Genomic DNA, 27303 nt, shown 5'->3' with positions numbered 1-27303 from the left:
GTTGTCAATATGAGATTGTAAGTATAAGTTTTGGTAAATTAGTATTGATTTATATGATTGGTTCTTGATGATTCAATTGTATCATGGTGATTCTATTTTCATTAGGTAGAAATACAAGATGAGTTGTTGGTCTATGCATGCATTGTTTAAAGTCCATCTATATTTGTAGAGTAAGAAGTTAAAAGTGTTGTAATTTATTATTTATCAATTTAAAAATTGATGGTGCCATGCATAGGAAAGGTTGTTCTTGTTCCTAGAGGTCAGGTGTATGTGTTTAGTTAGGCACTGTTATGAATGAAATCCTATTTGAGACTCAAAGTAATAGCGGTTTACTTCTTCAGTGACTCATTTGTACTAGCATGCATTGTCTTAGAAAGAGATCCCTCTTGATTACTTGAGGTAGAGATTGAGAGTAATTAATTCTTTTATTTAAAATCCATCTTCTATACAAGATAGAGAGAAAGCTCCTTAGAATATATCAAAGGTACCTACAGTTTTCAACATAACAAGAAGTAGGTGTTATATCCATAGGATTAAAAAGATAGAGGGAGATTGTCCAAACAGAGGAGCATCTTAAAATATTTCTCAATTATGTCAAAGGGGGAGAAGTTTTTTATCAAATAAGAGATGAAATCATAGAGAAGGACCCTAGGTAAAACTCACAGAGAAGCATCAACAAGGAAAAAGAGACAAATAAGCACACTTATATATATTTGGTTGATCACTGGTGATATATTTTTTTATCATGGTGTTGTCATCAATTTCAAAGAGGGAGATTGTTGGAAATATGTTTTAATTTTTGGTAAATGCAAATAATTTTTTAAAAGGAAAATCATGGAAACTTCAATTTAATTAATGATGGTGCTTCGATTGATGGTGTTAAATGGGCAATAGATGGAAAATGAGTAAAAGTATGCGTCAGAAGATTAGGTTCCAAGAAAAAGAAGAAGGATGAAGATGAACATGGATGATGAAGTTGCAAAGGCTTTGGAGGTATTTCATGTGTAGAATATCATGTTAGATGCAGAAGAAACCCATGAAGATGAGTAGAGATCTGAAAGAGCTTTCTAGTGGTATGTGGAAGTATGGAAACCACCTCCTAGTTTGAAAGATAGAGCCAGTCAAATTTAGGTAACTCCAAGGTCAAATTGTGTAGAGGTAAGGTTAGTTGGAGGTGCTTTGGAGCACATGGTTAGTTTAGCAGACCGCCAAATGTAGCGAAGTCCTTAGCAAAACCAAGAAAAAACATGATTGAGCTAACTTAGCATCACAACAATGTAGCAGCATCATTTTTTATTGGTGTAGGAGGAGCCCACATAATACATAAGCCCACTGTAATGACCCCAACGGGTGCACCTCGACTAAATAGTAAAGTACCCTACAAGATTTCAAAGCCCTTAATTTATTAAACATGATTCCTATAAGATGGGCATATGTCACCTGGCATATAGAAACGTAGGCTTATCATTAGGTTAGAGACATACGAGGGAGCCCCCCACATAATAGATCAACCTCTAAGTTCAAGCTTGGAGGAATGTACCCTAGAAGATTTGAGGGTAGAGTGAAAAAGGAGTGCCAACCTAGAGAATATTTAAGGAAAATAAGTTAAGAGCATTGAAAATTATAACAAAGGAAATATGGTGAAAAACTAGCCGCGAGACCCTTCTCTCTCCTCTTTGATAAAAGGGCAAAGGTGATATGGTCATTGGCTCTTAGGAGATACCAACGGCCAATGATGTCAGATGTGGTATAATCCGAGGTCAAAACATGGCAGAAATATTTGGTTTTTGTGGGTACCTGAATGGCCCATTTTTTAATGATAGGTGGGCCAATCATAGGTTGATATATGTCACATGTGATGTCAACATGACACCATCCTACTAGTCAAATCCTGGAAGGTTAAAGAGCAGTGCACTAGTGAAGTGTCAAGAAAGAGGCATTGGACTGATGAGGCTTTTCTTAGAGATGAGTAAGCCTAGGAGAAATGTTATTGGTTAACAGAGGTAGAAAAGGACCTTGCTAGGACAACTAATTCCACAAAATAAAATTTAGAGGACTTTTTAATGAGTTAAAGTGGAATCACATGGTAGTCGTAGTGGGTGTTGGTATATGTCAAATTGATAATAAGCATTCGACAAAAATTGAGATGGAAGTAATGCACACCATTCCTATAAATATGCCCACTAGGAGGAGATTAAAGATTTAAAAGGAGGAAGAAATGAAAATTCCAGATAAGAGGGCTATTGGCTTAGCGTGAGACACAAAAGCATATGTAGTAGTTAAAGACAAAGGGCACAAAGGAGTGATTAATGAAGAGAATAAGCCCTCGTAGGTGTTAAAAACGATAAGAACTTGAAGGCTTGAGCCAAAGCTCATGGGACATGGTACTAACGGGGAAAAGCAAACACGAGCCAAGAAAAAGGAGCTGAATATAAATATGATAGAATTGATAACAATTTTAATATAATTTAAAAAGAGGTCACACATAAATGTATTTGGAACATTACTAAGTGGTTGAGCTATAATTTAAATGAGGGTCATGAAGGTGTGTTGGCATTATTTTTAAAATTCTCAGCCTAGCTTGAAGTTTGTTTGGTGGTGGTTATTAATAAAATGCTTTGGGCCATTACCAATGGTCTTCTATGGCTGAGTCTATAGCTTAATGTTTTGCATGAATGAAATGATTTAGAAGCTTTTGATAAGTGATATTTTAGTGGTGGAGTTTGAGAGGTAAGAAAAACATAAAAGACAAAGCGTAAAATCCATGAAACAGTGAGAAACAATAAGAGGTATATTTTAATTTTTTAACAAATTTAGAGTCTCACTAAAAATATAAAATAACTGCTAAAACTTGTAACTCACCAAAATTCAAGAAGACAGTAGTTTAACTCATAATTTTTTGAAGTAAAAGGTGAGGAGTAAAAGAAGAGTTGAAGAGAAAAATTAGAACACTAAAGTGGAAAGGACAAAGGAAAAAATAAGAAATTGATGCAAGCATCAAAGAACAAGCTAACTAAAGATCAATTCCAAAAATATCAGTCTTGGAATATTTAAAAGTGTAATTCGAGTAGCAAATTTTTTTTGTGGATTGGTATGTGTAGAGGAGAGGTTGATTTTTTTTGTTGTAGCATGATGCATAAGGGTGGTATCCATAAAGGATTAATAAGAGATAAAATTTGATATCTAATATGTGGATGATGAATTTGTAATTATTTATTTTGGTGATTGATGATATTGTTGCATATAGTTTGGTGATTAGTTTAGTAATAATAATTTGCTAAAGGCGATGGTGTTTTTATCGATCTTCACAAATTGTCGAAGGTGTTTATAATGGGTCTTTTGATGAGAAGTTGTAGTAAAAAAAAATGTTTGGTTATGAGTTAAGAGGTCTATTTTCTATAGTTTCAAAATGTATCAAGGACGAATCAGGAAGGCCAGCAAGTGGTACCTTATATATTAAGGGTAGCAACTCCTTCTATTGGATGTGAGTAAATTCATAGGGTCAAGAGCCCCTTTCATTAGTAGTTGATAAATGAGCAGGGGTAAGAGTACATTTCAACAAAGATTGATAAAGGATCGGGGATAAAAGTTCCTTTCAGTAGCAGTTGATAAACCTACAAGTAGCGGATTGTGGGGAAATGATATATAGTCACAAATTTAAGCTCGTAATAAAAGGAAGATCGGTGTCTTATGTATGTGTTTCTCATGTGCTTGATTATTTTTGCTTTTACATGATTAAGTATTTTTTATTGATCCAAGAATAATTTTTAAAGTTATGGAAAAGTATAATTTATTAAGAATTGTATAATTTCATCACACTCCTGATTCACCCCTGCTCTTATTAGTGTCTTGGTTTCCATTGTTTCCAACATGTTCTTCAACCACTTAGAGAGGGTGAGCTATATTGTAAATTTAGTAAGTGTTCTTTCTATAGAGAAAAAATTCGATATTTGGTGAATGTAGTGTCTAAAAAGGGGTTGTTGTGGATGCATACAAGATTAAAGCGATTATTGAGTTTCTAGTGCCTAACAATGTAGTTGATGTTAGATCATTCATGGGGATGACAGGTTACTACAGAATATTTATAGAGGGATTTTCAATATGTTCATATCCTATTACCTTATTATAAAAAGGGGGGACAGAATCTAAATGAAGTAAAATGTTTTGGGATAGCTTTGAGGTACTAAAACAATTATTAACTATTACCACCATCATAAAACTAGCAGACCCCATTAAAGAATTTATTGTATGCACACATTCTTGTAAGGAAGGATTGGGAGGTGCTTAAATGAAATAGAGACATGTAATCGGTTATGGATCAAGAAAGCTAACGGAAAATGAAAATAATTATGCTACACATTACATAGAATTGGAAACTATAAGTCATGCCTTAAAAATGTGTAGACATTATCTGATTCAAAGTAAAATTCAATTAATGATAGATAACATTAGTGTCAAATATGTCTTTTCCCAACCAAACATAAATTTTAGGCAAGCTATATGGTTAGAATTTCTCAGTAGGTACGACTTTAAATATATATATATATATATATATATATATATATATATATATATATATATATATATATATATATATATATATATATATATATATATATATATATATATTAAAGGAAAGGAGAATAAAAGTGTTCATTCCTTAAGCAAAAAATTGCATTAAATATTCACATTTTCAACAAGAAATTATCAAACATATTTCATTCAAAGTATAAAAACAACAACATAATTTGATGAATAATAATGGTTGATCAAAAACAAATTATAGGAAAAGAAAGAATTAAGTGAAAAAAAAACTATTTTTCAATAAAACAATGTAGATTTGTTGTTGTTTAAAGACATAATTTACTTATCCAATGACCGAGAATTCAAAACAGTTGTGTTTGATGAATTACATAATAAACCTATAGTTGGTCATCATGGGTATCAAAGGTTGATAATTGTGGTAAGGAAGGATTATTATTGGCCTAATATTAAATCTCAGAGAACAAAACATGTGGTTATATGTTTATAATTCTAACAAGTGAAGGCTTCCATCAACATCCAACGTGATTGTTGCAAACATTGTGAATTCTAGAATGGAAACGAGAAACTATTTCCATGGATTTCACTACCGGATTTACAAGGACTAGAAAGCAGCATGAAAAAATTATGGTAGTAGTAGATAATACTAGCAAATATTCACATCCATATTAAATCTACAATTAAGCCTATCAACATAGCACAAAATTTTATGAAGGAAATATGTAAGCCTCATGGTATGCCCAAAATTGTAAATTTCAGACAATGATGTCAAATTCACTTCAAAAATTTGGAAGAGACTATTTGAAGTAATGGGGAAAATTTCAATTCAAGTACAACTTATCACCATCAAAGGCATGGGAAAACATAAATAACTAATGGAATTTTGGAAGATATGTTAAGAATGTATTTTATGGAAAAAACAACTAAGTCAAACAATTACATTCACATAGTTACATTTGTATATAATAATGGGTACCAAAATTCTTTAGAGATGAGTCCCTTTGAATTAATAGATGGAAAAAAATGCGAAGTACATATAAGTTGGGATATCCTAAAGATCAGTTAGTGTTATGACTAGATATGTTAAAGGAAATGGAAGAAGTGGTTAGATAGGCTAGACACATTTTTAAAAAAGCACAAGACCGCCAAAAGAGTTATGAAATTTTGAAAAAGGATTGAAAAATAATTCAATGTGGGAGAACATGTATGTTTGAAATTAAAATAAAAAAAAATTATGCTTATACATGGAAATTGTGTTGAGTTATCACTTATATAATATCAAACTTTCGAAGTCTTAGCCAGAATTTTACCAATGCCTTACCAACATGCCCTTCCAATAACCATAAAATTTCATAATACATTTTAGGTGTACTTATTAAAGTAGTATGTGCATGGACCTGCTCATACAATTTATTGGGATGTTGTATAAATTGAAATAGAGGGATAGTTCATAGCATAATCCTTATATATTATAGACTAGATGGAAGTCACTCTCCAAAATAGAGAAATAGTGCAATTGAAGATTCAATGGAAACATTTAAGTCCAGAAGAGGTAGCTTGGGAGTTTCAGGATTCTTTAAAATAAGCATACCCTTCTCTATTTTAATAAGTTGAAATGTATTCTACACGGTCAGTGATCATACACTGGGATGATGCCATGTTCATGTCGGAAAGGATATGATATCCCTTTGCTTTATGTTTTTATGTAATTAAATTGTGCATATGTGTTTTCCTTTTTAAATTTTTAAGTCTGCAAGACATTTGAATAATTCAATTATCAATAGATTGTTACTAATAATAATTTATTTTAAATATTTAATTGGGATGTTTTGTTTTTATGAATGAAGAAATATGGAAAATTAGATTTTGATTACATGTGCACGAAAGAGATGACGTTGCAAACTTTATTGGTGAATATTAATTACCCATCAATAAGTCATAGGAATCTAATATGGATGTTTATATTTATATACAAGTTTTGGAAATTCGTATATTAATTATTTCCTAAAAGACGAGATGTTGTCTTTAGGAGTGGGAAACAAAAGCTCATTAATGAGCTAGTAGCTACCTACGACGCGTCAGTGAGGTAGAGGTAGTTAGCAACCACCAAAGAGTGGTAGATGGGTAATTCATGAAACTCCTTTTATCTTCTTGTTTTTTCCCCATTCTCGAGAAAAGAGAAGAGAATGAAAAGAGGAAGGTTTGAAGGACACTAGCGGAAATTTGCAGACCTATTATGCTCGGAGTGATACTAGTTCGATGAAATATGACATTTGCAATGAGCCACATACTCACTATTAATTTTCTAGAATATTAATTTCAAGTCAATATTTTCTACCTACAAAGTTTATTTTCTTTCGAAAGAAAATAATTAGATATGTTTTATTTCAAGATTCTACACCTTGAAAACAAAAAGATAATTGGTTTTGTTTTTACTTGCAAACTATGAATTTGAAAATAAAGGAGCTAGTTGTATTCATAAGTATAGAATTTTTTACACTTGAAAAAGGAATACAAATTACCTATGCATTGACTTATAAATTATGTCCATCAAAAACAGAGAAATTTTCTATGTTTTCATTGACAAATCTGCATAGAGTATTGCAAAAGAATGAAAATTAGATATCGTGTTGAATATAGTATCACACTATAGCACATATGTTTATTTATATGTTTATATATACATATAAGTATAAACAATTAAGTAAGACTAGGCACTAGTCATGTTTAGAGAAAAGCTTTGTGTTCATATATATAACAAAGTTCAATAACATTGTCATATATATATATATATATATATATATATATATATTCCCATGGAAAATGTCGTAATTTCCTTTATTGATAAGAAAATTACATTTTGTAGATGCATAGCATTTTCGTATGGTAAGCCTACCTATCGATAAAAAAAAATAAAAACTGAAGTTCCACCTCAGAGATGGAGTTGTTCAAAAAATAAGCATTTGTAAATGCTTTTGTACTCTTCACAGAGAGACAAGTACTAAAGTAAAAACATGAAACTATGTGAATATTTACATATGATCATATAAATTAAGAGTCAGTTCCAAAAATTCTGATTATGCTTCAAGGTCTATGAATGGCATATGGTAATACTGATATGAGTTGTCATCTCTTTCCTCTTGAATTAACCAAGTAGCATCATTCCTGAGCATTGCTTCCTTCGATAGGTGGTCAGCAGCTGAGTTGTGTTCCCTGTAGATGTGGTGGCAAGAGGAGTCAAAATATGTTATGAGTATATGAGTTTCATCAAGAATATGCTTTAGAGAATATGCATTGCATTGTGATATTTTGTTTATCCAGTTGCATATTATTTTACAATCACCAAAAAGCTATAAATGCAGACACTATTTGATCAATGCATATTGAATAAGGTTTTTAGCTGCAAGAAGCCCGACGAAGCTATTTTTCCCCTTGCCCAGTCCCATTTGTATTTTGAAGTAGTGGGAATTAGATAGGTGAACTATTGTGCCTCCTCCACATCCAGTCTTCTGAGCCAAACCATCGAAAAAAGCCCATGGTTGGGAGGTATTGATAGATTCCGGGGTTATAATCCTATGAGATGGCTGGTTACCCTCATCAGGAATAGAGCTATAATCGGCTATGATTCTGGTAGATATGGAGGGCCTATGGGGGTCCTTTTGCTAGAAGATAATTTGATTTCTATCTATCCAGATGGCCCAAAAAATGAGGAGAGGGATATTCTTTTGATTATCTAATGCGATATTCCACCATTGGTTCCATGAGTCTACAAAATGAGTACCCTGTCATCAGTGTGAGGAAGGGAGCGAAGGAAGCATGTTGTTCCAAAGCTCTTGTGTGTGGGGACACGATAGGAAATGATGTTTTGTGTCTTCATTGTCGCTGCTATAAAGATGACGCCAAAAGTGGCCTACAAAGGATCACTTCATCGGGTTGGTGCTAGTTGGAACCTTGTTTCGGAGTATATACCACATAAGGAGTCTCGTTTGGGTTGTTGCTTTCAGCTTCCATAGATGCTTCCACCATTGCTCCAATGTTGGTGGATTATAAGGATCCATTAGCACCTGGTATCTGATCTTGGGTTAGTATACTCCATGTTTGGAAAATTCCAAAATAAGTTAATCATCCCCCTAAGTTATTCTTCTGTGGGCCTCAGATAATGCTTTTATGTAATCTCGCCACTCCTTGTGCGAACACCGCAGTAAATTTAGGACTACCCCTTATTTCCAGGCCTTGTGTAACAAAGAGGAGTGCACATCATCAGCAATGTGACTGATATGCGAGATCCATTGTTCCGATAGGTGTCTTCTGAGATCGCACGATAGCCTGTAGAGGTTGCCACACCCCACCTAGGGGTCTATGCCCAACCTCACCTGTGCACCTGACTGGATCCTCCAAGTCAATTCATTTCGAATGAGTTCCCTAGTGTTTATGACTGTTTTCTAGATGATGGATATGCTAGCAGTATTCCTGTTCTTGTCTAATCCAATCAATGGTATTTGAGGGTGATATATATTTAGAGAGGACCACCTTCGTCCATAAGTTGTGGTTGTTGAGTAATTGCCATCCTAACTTTGCTGCCAATTATTTTGAGAATATGTTCAGCCACTTGATCCGCCATCCTCCCCATCACTTTGGTAATGTCAAAGACTCCCAGTTTGACCATGCAAAAATTCTCTCGAACTATTTTCCTTTCCATAAGAAACGATAGCAAATGTTTTGTAAGTGGGCTAGAATGCCTCGAGGGATCCCTGCTAACGGCATCCATTATACCAGTGTTTCTTCCAGCACGAATTTAATAAGGACCAACCTCCCTACTCTAGACAAGTATTTGTGATACCGGATATTCAGTCTCCTCTTGAGTTTTTTTATGTGCCAAGTCCAATCTGCAATTTTATAGCCGTGAGGTTTAAGCCGGTAACCGAAATACCTTAGTCCTTCATCGAGTGATGCTTCTATAAAGGCAAATCTCTAGATGCCAAACTATAATTCATGTTTAGAGCACCCCATGGTGATGATGGTGGACTTTGCCTCATTTAAGACCATGCTTGTGGCTTTTATGAAAATTCCCATGGTACGATGGAAGGATGTGATGTCTCCTATCCCTCCATTAAGGAAGACAAGCACACTGTCCATAAATAGTAAATGGGTTTATGTGCATGAATCAATGATTTTGATTCCCCTTATTCATGCTTTCATATGTTCATCTGCAAGAGTTCTGATGAGACCCTCCATTAGGAGTAAAAAGAGTAGGGGAGAAAGAGGGCATCCTTGCCTCAGCCCTGTTATCAGGAAAACTAGTGTCCATTCAAAGCTGCTAGTTCCAATAAGACGGGTAGCTATCTTAGAAGCAAACAAACTAAAGTCACTTGTGTTTTCCTTTATGAGAGATAGATGAGAAAGAAGCAGAGACTACCAACCTCAGTCTTTCACTTGGTTCCTTGCTTGTTTCCTTTCCCCTTTGATAGAAATTCACCACTCTCTCCTCACTTGTCCTGCTTCAAAGAACACCTGTGGAGTCAAAGCAACATGATGCCATCAAATCATAGAGATCTATAACCATAAACAATATAGGATCAGATATATATATATATTGACCATACAAATGCATATATCAAGACAGGATTCAGACATACACAAACATCTGGAGGAAAACTCAAACAACTCTATTGATAGAAGTAGTAGAAGAGAGGATTACAACCCATTGGTCTAATCCAGCACCATCCTCCCAGCATGAAAGCCCTCTTCACCTCATGAAAAGCTTAGATCACCCAACAATGTTGTACAGAGAAACCAACAACACTTCCTTACAAAATACAAAGTTCCAGCCTCTCGATCTCTAAGCTGAGTGATCCATATATAGATGTTTGCAGGTGGGTGAGTCAGCTTCTGGGATTTTTATTAGTGTCCTCTCTCTGATAGTTCTTGGTTCCACTTGGAGATTAATGATCTCTTACTCATCCCTGGGCAAATTCAGAGAGGCAAGTGTCGAATGGGATGTTTCTAGAAGATTCTCTGGGTTTCCACCTAGTGAACTGCCTCTGCCATTTGTCTACTCTCGCTCATCACACCCCACATAAGGGATTTTCAGCATGCATCACACTTTTTGCATGTGGTAGGTGAGATGGATTCCACGCTTAGTACTGAGCAGTCTGTATGGTCTAGTTTTGACCAGTTCTGAGTAGTTTTTTAGGGAGAACTTATGGGAGATGATGTAATCAGCTTACCTTGCTCCTTTAGGGCATGAAACAACACTTTTAGGGACTTAGAAGACCTTGGTTTATGGACATATGTGATTGGGGTTGCAGTGCCAAAATATGTCTATAACAAATGCCCCCTAAAGCATGAGGTCATAAATCTTCAGATGTCGGGCGCAATTCTTTACCATGAGGATCTAAGGTTTTTCGAACTAGAAGGTGACCTGTAATAAGATACAACACAATACATTATCTTCATAATATTTTCATGGCTAGCTTAGGTGAGAGTTCCCATACTCAACTTTATAAATTCATTTTCATGTACATTGGACAAACAACTGTCTGTATGGCAGATTGATGATTTTGGTAGAGCCATCATCCTTTGGCTTGGATGATTATCTGTGTAGCTATGATGTACATTTGATGTGTTTATTTTCCTCAATATATCGTAGCCAGGATGGATAAAACTATATCCGGGGAATTCAAACTCATTCAATCTTCGCCCAAAGTACAAGTCGATCCATGTGAAAAGATGTTCTGAAGTTGAACATGGAAAGACATTTCCTAATTACCAGCCAATGATGTAAGCTGTTAATAGGTGCGAGAGGAATCAATGATAATGATAATGACCCTCAAGGTACTGTAGTACAATTCACGTGGTGTGAAAATGGGACTTGATGTCGAACACCATGCAAAATATTTCGGTCGAAGGCCATCGATGTAAACCTGTCACTGGAAGTGAGAAACTTTCCATTGAGGCATGCAAGCTTCAAAGTACTAAAAGGGTTGTTCCTAAGTCAACTTCTTGGATAATGAGCTGATGTCAACAAGAAGTGACCCATCATAGGAGGGCCCTAACGAATCCCACATCTACGACATGAAACGGAGCAAATGATTTTGTGGAGGTGAAATGAATCTGATGGTACAAGGTTCAGGGTGGCAGTCATGAAAGAGTGAAAGGTGAAGGTATTGCAGCGGATGAGACACAAGCTGGGTTGGTGAATTCTCTGAGCGACTTCTCTTGAACATATTGGTCACACTGAAATGGATTGGTAGCATTAACCCCAAAAATGGATGGTACGATGGACCAATGGTAATATGACCGGTGAATGAAATAACCAAACCCAACTCAATCATGGTGATGGAGTGAAAGTGTCATGTTCAAGACCGACCTGCTACCAATAAAGTTTCTTCAAGTTTTCTTCCCAATTTTTCCCGAGTCATTTCTGACGAGTACCTCTTTATTTTTTTCAAGCTTGAGGAGGATAACATATACTTGATCTATAATTTTCCCTTCAGGAAAACCCGTCGCTTTGTTTTAATGAGCCTAGTGATAGTGAAACTCGCTCTTGTCTGCATGGACAAGTTTGTCACTATTGTTTTAACGAGTTTAACAACAATGATAACTCAGTTTTTTTCAATTTTAGAGAGTCTGAAAAGAGACGGAAAGGAAACTCCAGTATTCCATTTTCGTAACGTAATACCTTAAGTCTGAAAAAGTGTAAAATAATATGAAAGGGATGACTTTTCGATAGTTTTAATGAGCCGAACAGGACAAATGCTTGATCTTTTTGTGTAATGATCCCTTAGGTCCATAAAGATTAAAATCTAGAGGAGGGATAGCACTTCCAATCACTTTAACGAGCCGAAGAGGCCAATTTCTCGGAAATATTTTCATATTTTACAAGTCAGATGAAAAGAGCTTAAAGGAGACTCGTTTTCTGAGGAACGAATGATATTTTCAGATAGCAGCTGGTTCCAGGTGAGGTTTGGAACTTTTCAATCACGGTAGTGTAAATAAGATGGCTAACAGAATCACTCGTCGTAGTTGTTCCTCAAAAGGGGTAAAAAATCAAATGGAGGCATATGATCAGCTAAAAAAGAGTGGAGGTGATGGTAAGAACACGACCAAGGTTTAAAAGCCAATAATTATGCGATCGCAATGGTTATTTACCAAAGGTGGGTTCGTTTTTTAATGAGCTTAAACTCTGGTGGAACACATGCTCATTGCTAGGTTTATTTTTTAACGAGCTTGAACTTTGAGTAAAATTGTTGATGTTCGGTTTCATGTTTACACAAGCTTAAAACAAAAAACTATGCTTGTTATAAGTTTGCATGCCCCCAGCATAATGAAACAAATTGAGGTGCATGCCCCCCAAGCTTCATTGCATTCAATGTGGTGGTTGGAATGAAGGTTTACCTTCAAGATTGAAATAATCGATTCGAAAAGGGAGTTGTTCCATTTTTTAATGAGGTTGACAAAGGATAGGAACCGTCCTTAGAATCCACTGTATTTACAATATTTGATAGAAAATAAAAAACTGAAGTATGATTAAGGTCACTAGAATAACCTTTGTGGTAATCGAAAAGATGGGAATGATGGTGGTAATATTCCCATGGTGCCTCTCCTATCATCATTGGCTAAATGATTCCTTTGTCTGTAGAATGTACATGTGACCAAGGATTTGAAGAGGTACCATATTCCTTAGACCTATCTATCCAAACACTTGATGATCATTGATTTGGATTTCCCCCCCAAGCCAAGAAAAATGATTGCCACAATATTTCTATTGGGCTTGGGGGAAATACTTGGCGATGATCCATGCTGACAAAATGTTCGAGAATCTTCTGAATCTTTTAGATATACAAGATATCATATTGCAGGTTTCCACTGTGGCCACTTCCGCCAGATTAATTGGAGGCAGTAGGGAAAAAGTACCAATTAAAGTAGGGTCTTTTAGGAGGCCTACTCTGATATTGTGAAGCAATTGAGAGCCTCCATGGATCATTGGGATGCTTCCCGTAACTTGTGAACTCTTGGGGAGAAAGTCATTTTGGTCAACGATTATAATTCCTCCTTGAAAAGGAAATGAAATCTTTCTAAAGTATGTTGAAACAACAACAACCATAGCATAAATCTAGGGCCTTCCCAGTAGGATCTTGTAATCGAGGTTTCCATCGATAACTTCGACATCAATTTCTACTGTTTTGTCACCCAGTTCAACTTGCAAGTTACTTAGAATCCCGCACGAGGTGTATGCCCATCCATCAAATGCTTTTAATGTCATTGATGATTGCGACAAGGGTGGTGAGCCTAATGTTTTCCAGCAACTCATTAACATAATGCATGTAGATATCCCCTCATCAATAATTGTTTGATGAACAGTTTTGTTGAGGGCTTTCACTTGGATGAGGAAAGCGACTTTAGCCAGTATGTGGGGTCATATCATTTATGATTAAAGGCCACAAGATTGGAATCCGCTGGGTCAATCCCACTTATTGCTGATAATAGAGCCTGCTTTTGGGAGGGGAAATTTTGCAATACTTCAAGTGTCAACAAAGCGGATGGCGATTGGGCCAAATCCTCCACTATATTATAATTATGTGTTGCTCTGGCATGAGGATTAAATGTCAATTTGTGTACTACTCCCTTTGGTGGCTTTATCGTTAGCTCAGGAATGATGGGTGGCACAACTTCGATCGAAGTTGTTGTCAAACTACTAGCTTGATCTGTAGCCTTGTTGCTCGACAATTATGGATTCCTGTAATCTTTATTCCTTGTCGATATCAAAGCATTATTTTGTTTCAAAATGGAAAATATTATCACTTGGGATGGGGAAGCATTGTTGCTAGCAACCAGATTGGTTTCTGGGTTTGGAAACAGATCAGTCAATACCGCTGAGGTTTTTGAGTTCTTGAAGAATTTCTTAACCTCAGCTTTATGTGGACAATCTTTCATCCAATGATCCTCATCTCATATAAAGCATGGATGACTAGATTTCTTTTTCCCAAAAGGGTTTGCAAAAAAAATTTCAGGAGACGAATCATCCTATTTCTTCTTTTTTATTTTCCCTTTCTTCTTGACCCCTGGTTGCTTCGGTTCTTTGCCTTTGTTGGTCGACACAGCATTAACATCCGAGGCAAGAAGTTATTCATTTTCATTATGAACAGAAACCGTACGGGCTTTCTTCGATGTAGCCTTTGTGGTTTTCGTGCTAGCTATACCTATCACACCATTGCTGACATGAGAGTCTTTGTTTGATTTAGGAGGAGGAGGAATGGAAAACTCTAGTCTAGGAGCATTATGGATTTTGTGACAGGGAGTGCCAGACTTAGTATAGATCAAGTCTAGATATTGCGCACAAGCAATGACTTTCTCTTCAATGAAAACCCATCCCTTAGCCACATCTTCTGTAATAGAAGGTAAAAATTACTTAAGAAACCATTCAGCTAGCAGCTGATCAGGAACATATGTTTTTACCATTCTACGATGACGTTGCCACTGATGAATATGATCAGATATGCTGTTGTCTGCTTGAAATTGATAAGAAGCTCCATTCTTTTTTCATACCTTATTGGTAACTGAAAATGGGTTAAAAAGGTGGTGGCAAGCATGTTGAAGTTATCGAATGAAGCTCTAGGTAATTTGATGTACAATTGTGTTGCCGGACTAGTTAACGTTGGTAGAAAGAGGCAAAGCCTAATCGAATCATAATTGAGAGTGTTAGATGAACACTACATATGAAAGGTCATCACATGATTCGATGGATCTTCACCTGGATTTCCATTGAATTTAGGAATATCTAATGGAATTTTATGAGGAATCGCCAGCCACCAAGGGTCGTAAGCAATTGGATCATTTTTTAGCCGATTTAGATCTGGTAATTTTAAAGTTGCAACAAAGGAAAATTATTGATTTAGGTTTAGCGAAGCATACCTAGGATAATATGGGATCGCCTGAGTAGTGGGTCTTTGCATACTAGCATAATGCATTTGATGCTGATAACTTTGATAAGGTTGATGAGCATAACCATTATGATATGTTTGATGGTGACTGTTTTGAATATATGGCTGCCCATTACCCGAAAAGCTTTGCTACTCAGGTCCTTGTTAAGATTGTTGGAATTGCGGTTGTTGATATTACACTAGACATGGTTGTGAAGCCATTTGTTGTTGTCCAATACTAGTCGTTTGACCAAGATGAGTGGTAATAGTACCCGTTTGAAGCTGAGTCGCTCCAGTTAAGGAGCCACTAATTGCCAATTGTGGTTGTGTCATGGAGACAAGAGGCTGTTGTATTATGACCTGAGAAAATTGAGGTTAGCATACAATAGGTAATGCTCGTACTTGTGGCACCACCACAATAGCTGGTGTAGTGGGGATATTCGACACAGGTAGACTTGGTTGCATTGAATATACAACTCTTTGTTGTTGAGGAAGTATTGACACCCAACCACTGGATGTGATTCCAGCTTGACTCGAATTCTGTTGTGAACTCTCATATGGTTATTCTCCCAAAGGGAACAATGAAAGAACATACTACCCCCCATATGGTAGTAATCTATTGTTCAAAGGAAAGATTCGCCTCTAGAGACAGGATTGCCCAAATTGATACTGCTGGGAAGGATCAATTTTCTGAGACTCAACATAAGAAATTCCAGATATTATTCCGGATGAACAAATGGGAATAGACTATACTGTTGAAATAGTCTCTGGGTGGACTTCATCTAGTGGTTGAGAGCAAGTTGGGACAGATGGTATACCAGCGAACATTGTCGCAGTGGCAGCAAGAGGTTCTACTGCTACTGTGTCAGATGACACAGTCCTAAATGTCGATGTTTGTTTATACATATCAAGTCTATCCAAAACATTTCCTAGCAATTCTACAGGAACTTGCGGTGAAGGATGACTAACTTCTGTCGTAGAAGGATATAGGTGGATCCCAATTCCAAAATGCAATGGGATATTGGATGGAAGATCCTCCCTAATCACTTCTATAGCAATCAATCCAGGTAGAAGAGGTAGAACATTAGGTCCGTAAAATATTTTTGGTGCTGAAGAAGGTGTAGACTCTGCAGTGACAGATGTTGGAGGGGTGACACCTTCCGAATTAGCCCTAAATGGAGCTGGTTCAGGAATAGAAGTGTTTACCATTACACTAGGATCAGTTCTAATGTCCTCTTGTAAATGAGGAATTTCTTCTGTAGAGGCAGGGATACCAGAAATAGGTGGAGTGACTGGAGTCTCTGAGGATGTTGAGACACAAGTTTCAAACAAACCAAGAGACTTTGACCCAGTTAAACAAGTTCACTTGACCTGGAATAGTTTCCTTTCTGGAGTCAAAGACGGTTGACTCATTAATCTCCACGAATGATGGAGTTTCGATTGAATTTCTTCCACGATTGTGGATTACTTGATCAACTCAAAATATGAAGGGGAAAATGTTATTCCGAATTAAATGAATTTTATGATGCTTTGACACAACTTGCTTTTTCAATTTTTAAGAGTCGAGAAAAAGCTAAAGATGACTCTAGTTGCATTCGATTTTTAATGAGCCTAAAGTGACAAGTGCTCAGATGGACCTTTTCTTCTAAGGAGTTTGAAAAGGAATGAAAGTGACTACTCTCGAAATCTAGACAGAGCGATTACTAAACCAATCGCAAAATTGTAGAATACTTTTTATGGTATGGTAGTCAATCTTGTTGAATGTTGTGTTCAGTGCATTGTGATCAATAGGGCACTAGACACAGATTCCTAAGGATAAAGGATATAGCCTATCGTGGTATCCCAATATATACTCGATGGTACATGGGAGCACAAGTCTGTATTGGCACTTGTCATCTCAAAGAGGAGGAATCGCCCAACCTACAATGGAAGCGATATTTACCAGGCTTTACGATGGCGGAATACGTCTCTAGCCTAGACTTCTAAATGTTGTGCGTTAGGTTCCAAAGAATTTTTATATTCATTGAAATTTATTTTATAGCTGATCTTTCTTAAAAAGTTTTCCCTTAAGGTTCATCGCGTGATGTAGATATACAATTCCTAAATATGCAATCTAGAATGATAAATAGACGTTTACTTTCTTTTTGCAACGAAAATCCTAGCTACTAAGGAAAGAGAAGTAAAATCCTTTCAACATAGAGCAGAGATCACACACTAAGATGCGTTGTCCTAAATCAATATCAGCAAGTAGTCTAAATGCAAATGCACATGCATGTATTTGTTTTCCGCTTTCTTAATGTGTGAATGACAAAAAGAACACTAAGTACAAATCTGAACTATCTTTTCTTTCAAAGCGACAGTACTGACACTTTTCTCTTCAAAAGATGAGAGAAAGATGAAGACGGCACTTTGCGATTTCAAATTCAAAAAACGAAAGGAAGACTAAGACGATACTTTGTGATTTCGAATTCAAAAAACAAAAGGAAGGCTAAGACGACACTTTGTGATTTCCAATTTGAAAAAAGAAACGAAGGCTAAGAGTGACAGTTTCAAGTTCAATTTGAAAACAGCTTTCGAGACTTGAAATACTATTAATTCAAATAAAATACAAGAGAAACAATGTAATCGTCTATCAAAAAGAGTAATACTCTTTTCTTTGACTTTAAACGACACTTGCGACACTTCCAAATCAAAAGACAACAGTTCGATTAAGCTACTTTTTGTAAAGGACAACTGTAAATGGCGAACAATACATAAAAAAATTCATAACTCTTTATACAATGGAGGCTGAATAATGCAAAGGAAGGGAGTTTCAGCAGTGGTATACTGATCACAGATAGCAAAACTCCTTAATAAAGCTGAATATAATGAAGGAAAACCTAAAATCTGGAGGCAGAAACAATATTATTTGATCATCGCACCTGTAACGCAGGGAAACAGGGATGCATCTCACCTACTACACATGGGAGGTGTGATGCTTCTAGACTGTCAAAAGGAGACAATGCAATGGTCCAGGGATGAGACTCGGCTTTGGTTTTTTCTCACAGTTTGCAGCTTAGTTCAAGGATTTAAGCTAGCCTAATGATAGTTAGTAAATACAAAGTGTAGGGGCTGATCTAATGAGGTTACTTGAGCTACCACCAGGGCATTTAAGATGTTTGCAAGTTGGTTGTTCAGTTTATAAACAAAACCTAAAGATGGGCTGAAGTAGCATTGATCTATTTTGAACTTGCATAGCAAATGCAGTTCGAAGGCTAGTTGGCTTAACTTAAGGCTCCGTCTGTAGTTTATAAAGCAAACAAATATAAACAAGCAAACAAGATATTTGTTCCCCAGTTGAGTCGCCATTTTGTTATCAAGAAAACTAGCGTCCATTCAGAGTTGCTATTCCCACTAAGATGGGTAGCTATCTTAGAAATAAGAAAACTAAAGTCACTTGTGTTTTCCTTTATGAGAGATAGATGGGAAAGAAGTAGAGAGTACCAACCTCAGTCTTTCGCTTGGCTCCTTGATTTTTTTCTTTCCCCTTTGACAGACATGCACCACCCTTTCCTCACTTATCCCACTTCAAAGAACACCTATGGAGTCAAAGCAGCATGATACCATCAAAGCATAGATACCTATAACCCTAAAAAATATAGGATCAGATATATATTAACCATACAAATGCATATATTAGGACAAGATTCAAAGATACATAAACATATGGAGGAAAACTCAAATAGCTTTATTGATATAAGTAGTAGAAGAGACGATTACAACCCATTGGTTTGACCCAACACCATCCTCCCAGCGTGAAAGCCCTCTTCACCTCACGAAAATCTTAGATCACCCAACAATGTTGTACAGATAAACCAACAACACTTCCTTACAAAATACAAAGTTCCAGCTTTTGGATCTCTAAGATGCAGGATCCATATATAGATATTTGCAGGTGGGTGAATCAGCTTCTAGGATTTTGATTAGTGTCCTCTCTCTGATAGTTCTTGGTTCCACTTGGAGATTCGTGATCTCTTACTCATCCCTGGGTGACTTCAGAGATGCAAGTGTCAAATGGGTGGTTTCTAGAAGATTCTCTAGGTTTGTACCTAGCCAGCTGCCTCTGCCATTTGTCTGCTCTCACTCATTGCACCCCGCAAAAGTGATTTTTAGTATGCATCACACTTTTTGCATGTGGAGTGTCAGATGCATCGCACCCTTAGCACTGAGCAGTCTGTATGGTCTAGTTTTGACCAGTTCTAAGTAGTTTTTTAGGGAGAACTTCTGGGAGATGATGTAACCAGTTGACCTTGCTCCTTTAGGGTATGAAACAACACTTTTAGGGACTTAGAAGCCCTTGGTTTGTGGACATATGTGATTGCGGTTGCAGTTCCCAAATATGTCTATAACAAGCCCCCTTTCTGCATGAAAGAAGAGGGATGCGGAGCCATTAATTAGCACACCGCAAGGGACGTTTGTAATGCAACACATGATCCACTTGATGAAGGAGTAGTGAAAGCCCAAGTGGGTTAATAGCATGTGGATGTAAAGCTAGTTGACTTTGTCAAAGGATTTAGAGAGGTTGATTTTCAAAATCATTCCTTTGAGACTTTTGGTCTGAACAGAGTGAAGGAGCTCCTAAGATTGCCTACTACCTCATGGATTTTTTTGTTCTGTAAAAACGAAAACTACTCAGGGGAAATGTGCAAAGACAAGGCAGGCCTAAGATAGTTGGTAATGATTTTTTCAATAATCTTCTATATGCAATTTCATAAGGAGATAGGTATGAAGTCATCAAAGGTCGAGGGGTTATCAGAGATAGGAGCTATGAACATGGAGTTCAGGCTTTCCCACATCCTTCCCTTCCTATGGCATTCCTCTATAAATTTTAAGAGATCCTACCCTACAATGTCGAAGAAAGCATTGTAGAATTCTACTATCCATCCGTCTAGTCCTAGGCTCTTATCCTTCTTTAGCCATTTAGGGCTTGCTTCCAGCTCTCCAAGGGATACCTCATTTGTTAGTTCTTGCTTTGCCACCTGATCTACAAACCTCAGGAAAGACTGTATAATGCACATGACTTCGGCTAGGGTAGCAGTGGGAGGCTTCTAGTATATACCCCTAAAGTGAGTATTTGCCAGGCTTGCCAATTCAATGGAGGATTTCACTGGGAGACCTTGAACATTTTTTAGCTCCAAAATTGTGTTGATCACATTTCTCCCATTTGGATTCTTGTGGAATAATTTGGTATTATCATCTCCTTCCTTGACCTCATGGCTCAGCTGTGGAGTATCCAACTCTCTTCTCTATCCTTTAGAATTTGTGACCTTTTTTGTAGGAGGGAGGCCATCTTGTCCTTTTGATCCGAGGATTATATGATTCCTCCAGTGCCATCTTCCCATGTGGCAATAGCCTCCTCTATTTTTTTGAGAAATTACTCTTCTCATTCTCTTTTCCTTTGTTTTTGAGAGGGATTTCAGTTCCTGCATCTTGTGTGCAAACCCTTTTGTTATGTGGCCCTCTGAGTCCACTGGGTGGGTTTTCTAGAAGTCACCCACTACCTTCATATAACCACCATCCTTTAACCAGGTGGAGTTGAATTTAAAGGGTGCCTTGGGTTTTTTGATGACATAGTGTATTTCCAGATAGATAGGTCCGTGGTCAGATAACACACCTGAGCCAACCCATTATCTAATGCGAGTGTCGTTGTTGGCTAGAGCTTCTTTAATGAGTAATCTATCTATTCTTCTGGCTAGGTTGGCCTCCCCCATTCTATTGTTTCTCCAAGTAGGCTGTAGTTTAGTAGAGGGGATACCTATACGGTTATGATCTTCCAGCAGATTCTCAAAAAATACAGATAGGGTGTCTACCTATGCCTATTGGCCCCATGATTCCACAAACCGCATAAAGAAATTCAGGTCCCCTCCAAGGATTATATTTTCATGTTGCAAGAGAGTTGAAGTCAACAACCTCCTCTAGAAGTCAGCCCTATCTCGGTAAGGGCCATAGATGTTAATGATCCTGAAACTGGCTTCCAAGGAAGATGAGAAGATATCCACAACCAGGTAGCAAATTCCCCCCCAGATATTAATCAGTTTGACGGAGTGAGTGTGGATGCCCAAGGCAACCCCTCCATATCAATTCGTGGCATCGAGTGAGTGAAAATCCCACCTTGGGAGCCAGGATTCAAGGAGAGCAGTGATAGAAAAATCAAGTCCAAGGGTTTCTTGGAGAAAGATGATTTCAATAGCTTCTGAAGAGAATAAATGTCTTAGGGCTAGTTTTTTCCTGGGACTGGCCAACCCATGGCAATTGAAGGAGAGTAGATTCCTTGGGGGGGGGGGGGAAGATAGGGTTTGCTCTGATCTAAGACCCCAGAAAATAGTTTTCTGTTTATCTGTGGTGATCTCCTCCCCAACTAGATTTTTAGCCTTGGTTAGAGAGGAGGGACAACCCCCAGGAAGTTTAGGAAGATAGGGAAAAGGCATCACTGCAAACCCTACCGCATCATGGCCTAGGTTTCGGAACATAGAGCATGTAGTATAGCTGTGGTCCACACAGGAAGGGGGAGTGGAGGAAGGGGGAGAGGGGGAGACCGGGATAGAAAGCTGATGTGAGGGGTAAACGAGGGGGAGGTAGCATGATTGAACAATGTCGATTGATGAGGGTTTGTTGGGAGGGTCTCGGTGTGGGGAGAGAGATCGAGGAATATGGAGATGTGCACAAGGAAGCATTCATGGGGAGAGGGACAAGAACAAGTGTATTTGAGAAAGAAGATGAAATCATTTTAGAAACAGAGAAAGCAAAAGAGGGAGAAGCGAATCTCGTACCCATGGTGGAAGCATCCCTTGAAGTCGCCCGGGCTCTCATCAATGGAGGAGAGGGTGGCTAGAGTGCAGCTTTTCCCCGCTTCTTCTTAGGACATTGTTCCATCTCCCAATTTTCCTCAACAACATCCTGCGTGGGCTGCTCCTCAAAACCCTTTGCATGTTGAGAGGGATCCTGAGAGATGTCAGTGTTTTGGGTGATTCCATGTGACCATCATCCCCCTTTGGCATTCAGTGGGTAGTCCCTAAACACATGGTCGACCTTGTGGCAGTGTCAACATCTATAGGGCACTGCTTCATAATCCATCATTTTCTTCCTGGTATAGGTCTGCCATTGAATGTTGATGTGCTCCTGCAATGCCTCTCTTGTGTCCATGTGCACCAAGACTATGGCATAAACCATCTTTCCATTAGATAGGTAGGATCGTTTGAAGCCCATATATTTAACGAGAGAATTGCCAATGCGCTAAAAAATTTCCTCCTACCAAAAATGAGGGGCGAGCCTTGGCAATTTGATCGAGATTGGGCCGACCCTTATCTGCTCTGCTTCAGGATCGAAGAGGGGTGACCGACGCTTCAAGAGAATGGGCACATGTTTAAAGTGCCAGTAGGAAGATAATACCTAGTTGGTGTGATCCAGCCTAGAAAACTTGAACACAAACCAGCCCCTCACAATGGTCTGAACAATAAGCAGGTCTACTAGGTGTTGCCCTTAGACCTCAATGGCCCAAGCTTTTAACCACTCCACTGAGTGTTTTCATCCCTAAATTCTTCCTAGCAGAACTCTATTAGCAATGTCCATGGAATCCACCTGTTGGATATCTTCCTCTAGCCATAGAAAGATTTCTTCAATTTTATATCTAAAGCACCGAGCCATCTTACAAGCCCTCAGTTCGACAAATAAGGTCTCCTCAGGATCAGTACTTAGCCGAAAGGTGGGGGGGTCCTCAGGATGAGGAGAGGGTGCAGATGGGAGGGTGTCGGATAGGGGAGGGATATTGGTGAAGCATCTAGAAGGTGGCGTGGGAAAACAAGACGAGGAAAGAGGCAACATATCAAGAGGAGTTGACAAGATGAGCACAACAGAGGAGGGTCCCCACGAAGGAGGATTGTGAGAAGGGTCAGCCTAGGACTTTGGGGGTTAGGCTTTAGGCAGCTGATAACAAAGCCTAACGAGGAAGGTGATACCGGTGGAGTGGAGAGGGACGGCCAAGTTGGGTGGTCATCTGACATGATTACTGGGTGGTTGAAAGGCCTAGAAATTAGAGGGAGGTCGGCGATGGCCTCATTCAGGTCACTACTGAATGGAACACAATCCTCCTTTATGGAATGTGGGGATGACTGAATATCTCCCTCCGGAAATGGGTCCTCCGAGTAATCAACAAGATCGAGGTCCATATCTATTGGGGGCTCAAAAATGCCAGCTGCCTATAACAACCAAAGAAACTACAGGGTGAAAGAAAAGGACGTCAAATCCTAGATAGAGGTTGCGAAGCAAAGATGGTAGAAACGACACAATAACAAGGTAAAAACACATAGCCGAAATGCTAAACTAGATTAGGGTTAGGACTTTAGCCTCGGACCATACATGCTAACATGGAACTGGACTGGTTTTCCATCTGCCACATAGTACTGCAACAACATCGAGTCATCCATATTCTCCATCTCATTACAGAGCCATCTTATATCTATATATATATATATATATATATATATATATATAATATTTTTGTAAGAAGAGTAGAAGGAGTATTATTATATTTTTAGAATAAATCTTGACTACTCTCATTTCTTAACTTAATAAAAAAGTATGACATCACAATACAAAGGTAATAGTATTTTACAATATATAATATCATAAAGATGGTTAAAATAGAATGAAAAACTAGAATACTAGGAAATATAAGTAAAAGACAAAAATTTAGCTTGCTAGTTAAACTTTTTACTAGAAACATTTTTTTAAATTTAACTATAGTTAGAACAAAAGAAATAGAAGTAAATGTAAACCATACTATAAAATATGGAAAATCAATATGATTAAGACCATGAGTATAATACAAGTATAAGATTTAATAGTAAATAGATCTCTCAAATTGTAATTAGAGATCAAATGAATGATAGTCATTACTCATACGTTTTAGAAACTAGTTTGAAAATAAACTCTTTGTGTGAGCTATATCTATCCTAAAAGAGTCTTTATAGTCAGAATAAAACACATAAAATTTTGAGCAATTCTACCTAGAAAATATTAATATAGAAAATATAATTATAAGAGGCTTGTAGCCTTAGATAAATATTCTTACATTTAGGAAGGAACATATATATTAATAAGAACTAAAAGAAAATTTTATGTTTAAGCGTAATTTAGAAAAAATCTGGAAACTTCCCTTGAAACATTGCAATCACAGTAGGCAATACGAAGGACCAAGGGTTGGAATGTCTGATCTAGAAAATATTTTCTGAAAGTTTAACGAGATGTAGAAGTAAATTGTGCTTGGAAACATCAAGGGAAAAGAAGCATCATGTTGAAGTATGTAAATGGTTACCTACATAAAATATGAATTTTGGATTAATAAATAACATGTTGGATTTTTTTAGAAGACAAAAGGGAAAAATAGAAAAGAGATGTTTATAATTACCTTCAAAGAAACTCATACTTTATAAAATCTCCAAGAAACTTACTCTATTAAAAATACAACCATGCTAATACATGTATTAGGAAATTTGAAAAAAAAAATTCAAACAATGACTATACATACGTATATAAAAATACATACGTTATCGATTTCAAAAAAAATTATGTTATACATATTCAAATAGTAATTTCAAAACTTAATGAAATATAGAAATGTACTAGGAGGACATTTCGCCTTGTCTTATGCAACTAATAGAGCAGAGCAAGGGAATAACTATCCCTATGAAAAATATCTACCACTGCAGGTGAAAGGCAAGTAACCTTATGTTAGAATAGGATCAAAGTAGCGTGACAACAGTAGGGGCGGAGCTCTCCTCCCTCCAATTGGAGTGTTCTGATTGACTGAGGAAAGAGTATGAAAGGGGGACCTAGGAACGTTTCCAAAAAATTGGAGGGATTGGTTCTGGAACCAATCAGGCTATGCAGTTGACACAAATCCTAATGTAGGAAAAGAAATAGAAACAGTGAAGGATAAATAGCCTGATTAGTCATTACTGAAAGGAAGATGCAAGCATATATTGGAAAACAAACCAAATGTGGTCATGAATGACCCAAAAACTGAGGCCCACGGGGATAACATGAAGACATATGCCTTGATCTACAAATTTATGAGGGTCTGGCCTAATGAGAAATTCCTCAGATCTTGGATAACATATGTTTGGAAGCCTAAAGGATAAGTGGGCCCTCACCTAGGCTCTAAAGGTTTTTTAACGACTGTAGGTTCCAACCTTAAAGACATGGATAAAATATTCAATGGAGGCCCCTATTTCTTGTCATCGATAGGATTATGCATGTGTGCCTAGAAGGAGAACTTCATAACAAAACAAGATACCTTCACCTATATCTCAGTGTGTATCAAGCTTTAATCACTACTGTTGGATTATTGGCTCCAAAAAAATATTCAAGCCATAGGTAACTCCTTGGGATGTTTTCTCAAGCTCATAAGGGTGACCCAACAAGGAAAATATGTAATACATCCCAGGATCTGTGTGGAAATGGACATCTATGGAGCCCCCTCTAAGGTAGTCCAACTCGAGTTCTAGGAAGATAGTTGGATTCAAAACATTGACTGTAAAAAAATCATGTTTTGATGCTGATGATGCCATGAACATGGGAACCTTATTAGGGAATTCCCCCTAAATTCCAAACCTGAGTAAACAAATCCTACTCCAAAAATATATGGCAATGGTTTCACAAAATTTGAAACAAGGGGGCAGGATGGAAGTAAGTCATAGAAATGAAACCATAGTGGGAACAAGGAGTCAAAAAATTTATATGAAGTGTTAGAAACTCCTCAAACAGAACCGAAGCAACAACTTGAGAAGGAGATCCTAGAGGAAGAAGCAAGAGAAAGTGATCTTCTCAAAAAATAAGAGATAGCAAAGTCACCTTTTTGGTTATGATTTGGGTTAACCCAGCTTCTATCTATACTACACACTAAAAAAACCCTCAATCATTGGTCCTTCCAGCAGTGACCTGCAAGCATATTATAGTTCACCCAAAGTGAGTATGGGAGGATGTATATTTGGGTTTCTACAACCTAGAGGGATGTGTAGATGTGTTAATTTTATATTATATTTTATTCTTAACATTCAAAAATTATTTCATCGCATTCGTTTAACCACTTAACATATGATATAAAGCCATAAATCATCACTGTACTAAAATAAAGTGCAATTGTAATAAATTTCTACAGTACAATAGATAATAAGAAAATATACACATGAAGGCACCAAATTACAATGGTTCACCCCAATGTGGGGCTATGTCCACATGAAATGTTGATAATATAATGATTTTTGCAAAACAAATAGTTCTTGACCTAGGTACTATGTTGCAAGTCATATGCGCACTTAGCTACAAACTGAGGCCTCTACGCACCTTACTACAGAGCCTCAACTTCTTTTCACAAAAAACATGTTACAAAAGTTCAACCATAGAATATATTTCAATCACAAATGATTATTTTGATATTATTTCACCCTATATATATTATTACATTCAGGGTCATATCATTACAATACGATGGTCCAAATACTATGAACTCCCTAAAAAAAGCAGATAAAACCATTGATACTTTACACTATCACATGTTTTCCCAAAAAGGAGGGGGTTTGACCCACTCTAATGCCCTTATACCATGTGGTATATTCCAACTGCTTCGCTACATGGTGTACATTGCACTATATGGCACTCTCCACTGCATGCTCCACCCCACAAAATTGGGATTCCTTGCCCAAAACTAAGCCAAGCTGGGTTCTGCCCAATAGACCCCAAACACTCACATGTGATTCATCCTGAGTCACTCAGTCGCTTCACCTCTAATTCTTTTTGCGAT

The 27303-nt window shown here is 37.2% G+C and overlaps 1 protein-coding gene across 1 annotated transcript in view; it reads left to right on the top strand.

Moving 5' to 3' along the window:
* Positions 1–963: 963 nt before the first annotated feature.
* LOC149165224 (uncharacterized) overlaps positions 964–27303 on the top strand; it is an 84479-nt gene continuing 58139 nt past the window's right edge. Inside the window, exon 1 of the mRNA XM_089429750.1 lies at positions 964–993. Within this exon, the coding sequence (XP_089285876.1) occupies positions 964–993 (30 nt within the window). The remainder of the gene's footprint in view (positions 994–27303) is intronic.

Source organism: Pinus tabuliformis, chromosome 5_1 (assembly GCF_031772625.1).
Source record: "Pinus tabuliformis cultivar Carrire ecotype Pingquan chromosome 5_1, CPIR1, whole genome shotgun sequence".
Lineage (NCBI taxonomy): Eukaryota > Viridiplantae > Streptophyta > Pinopsida > Pinales > Pinaceae > Pinus > Pinus tabuliformis.
Note: the sequence above shows the minus strand (reverse complement) of the source record. Positions and strands in the feature narration are given on the sequence as shown.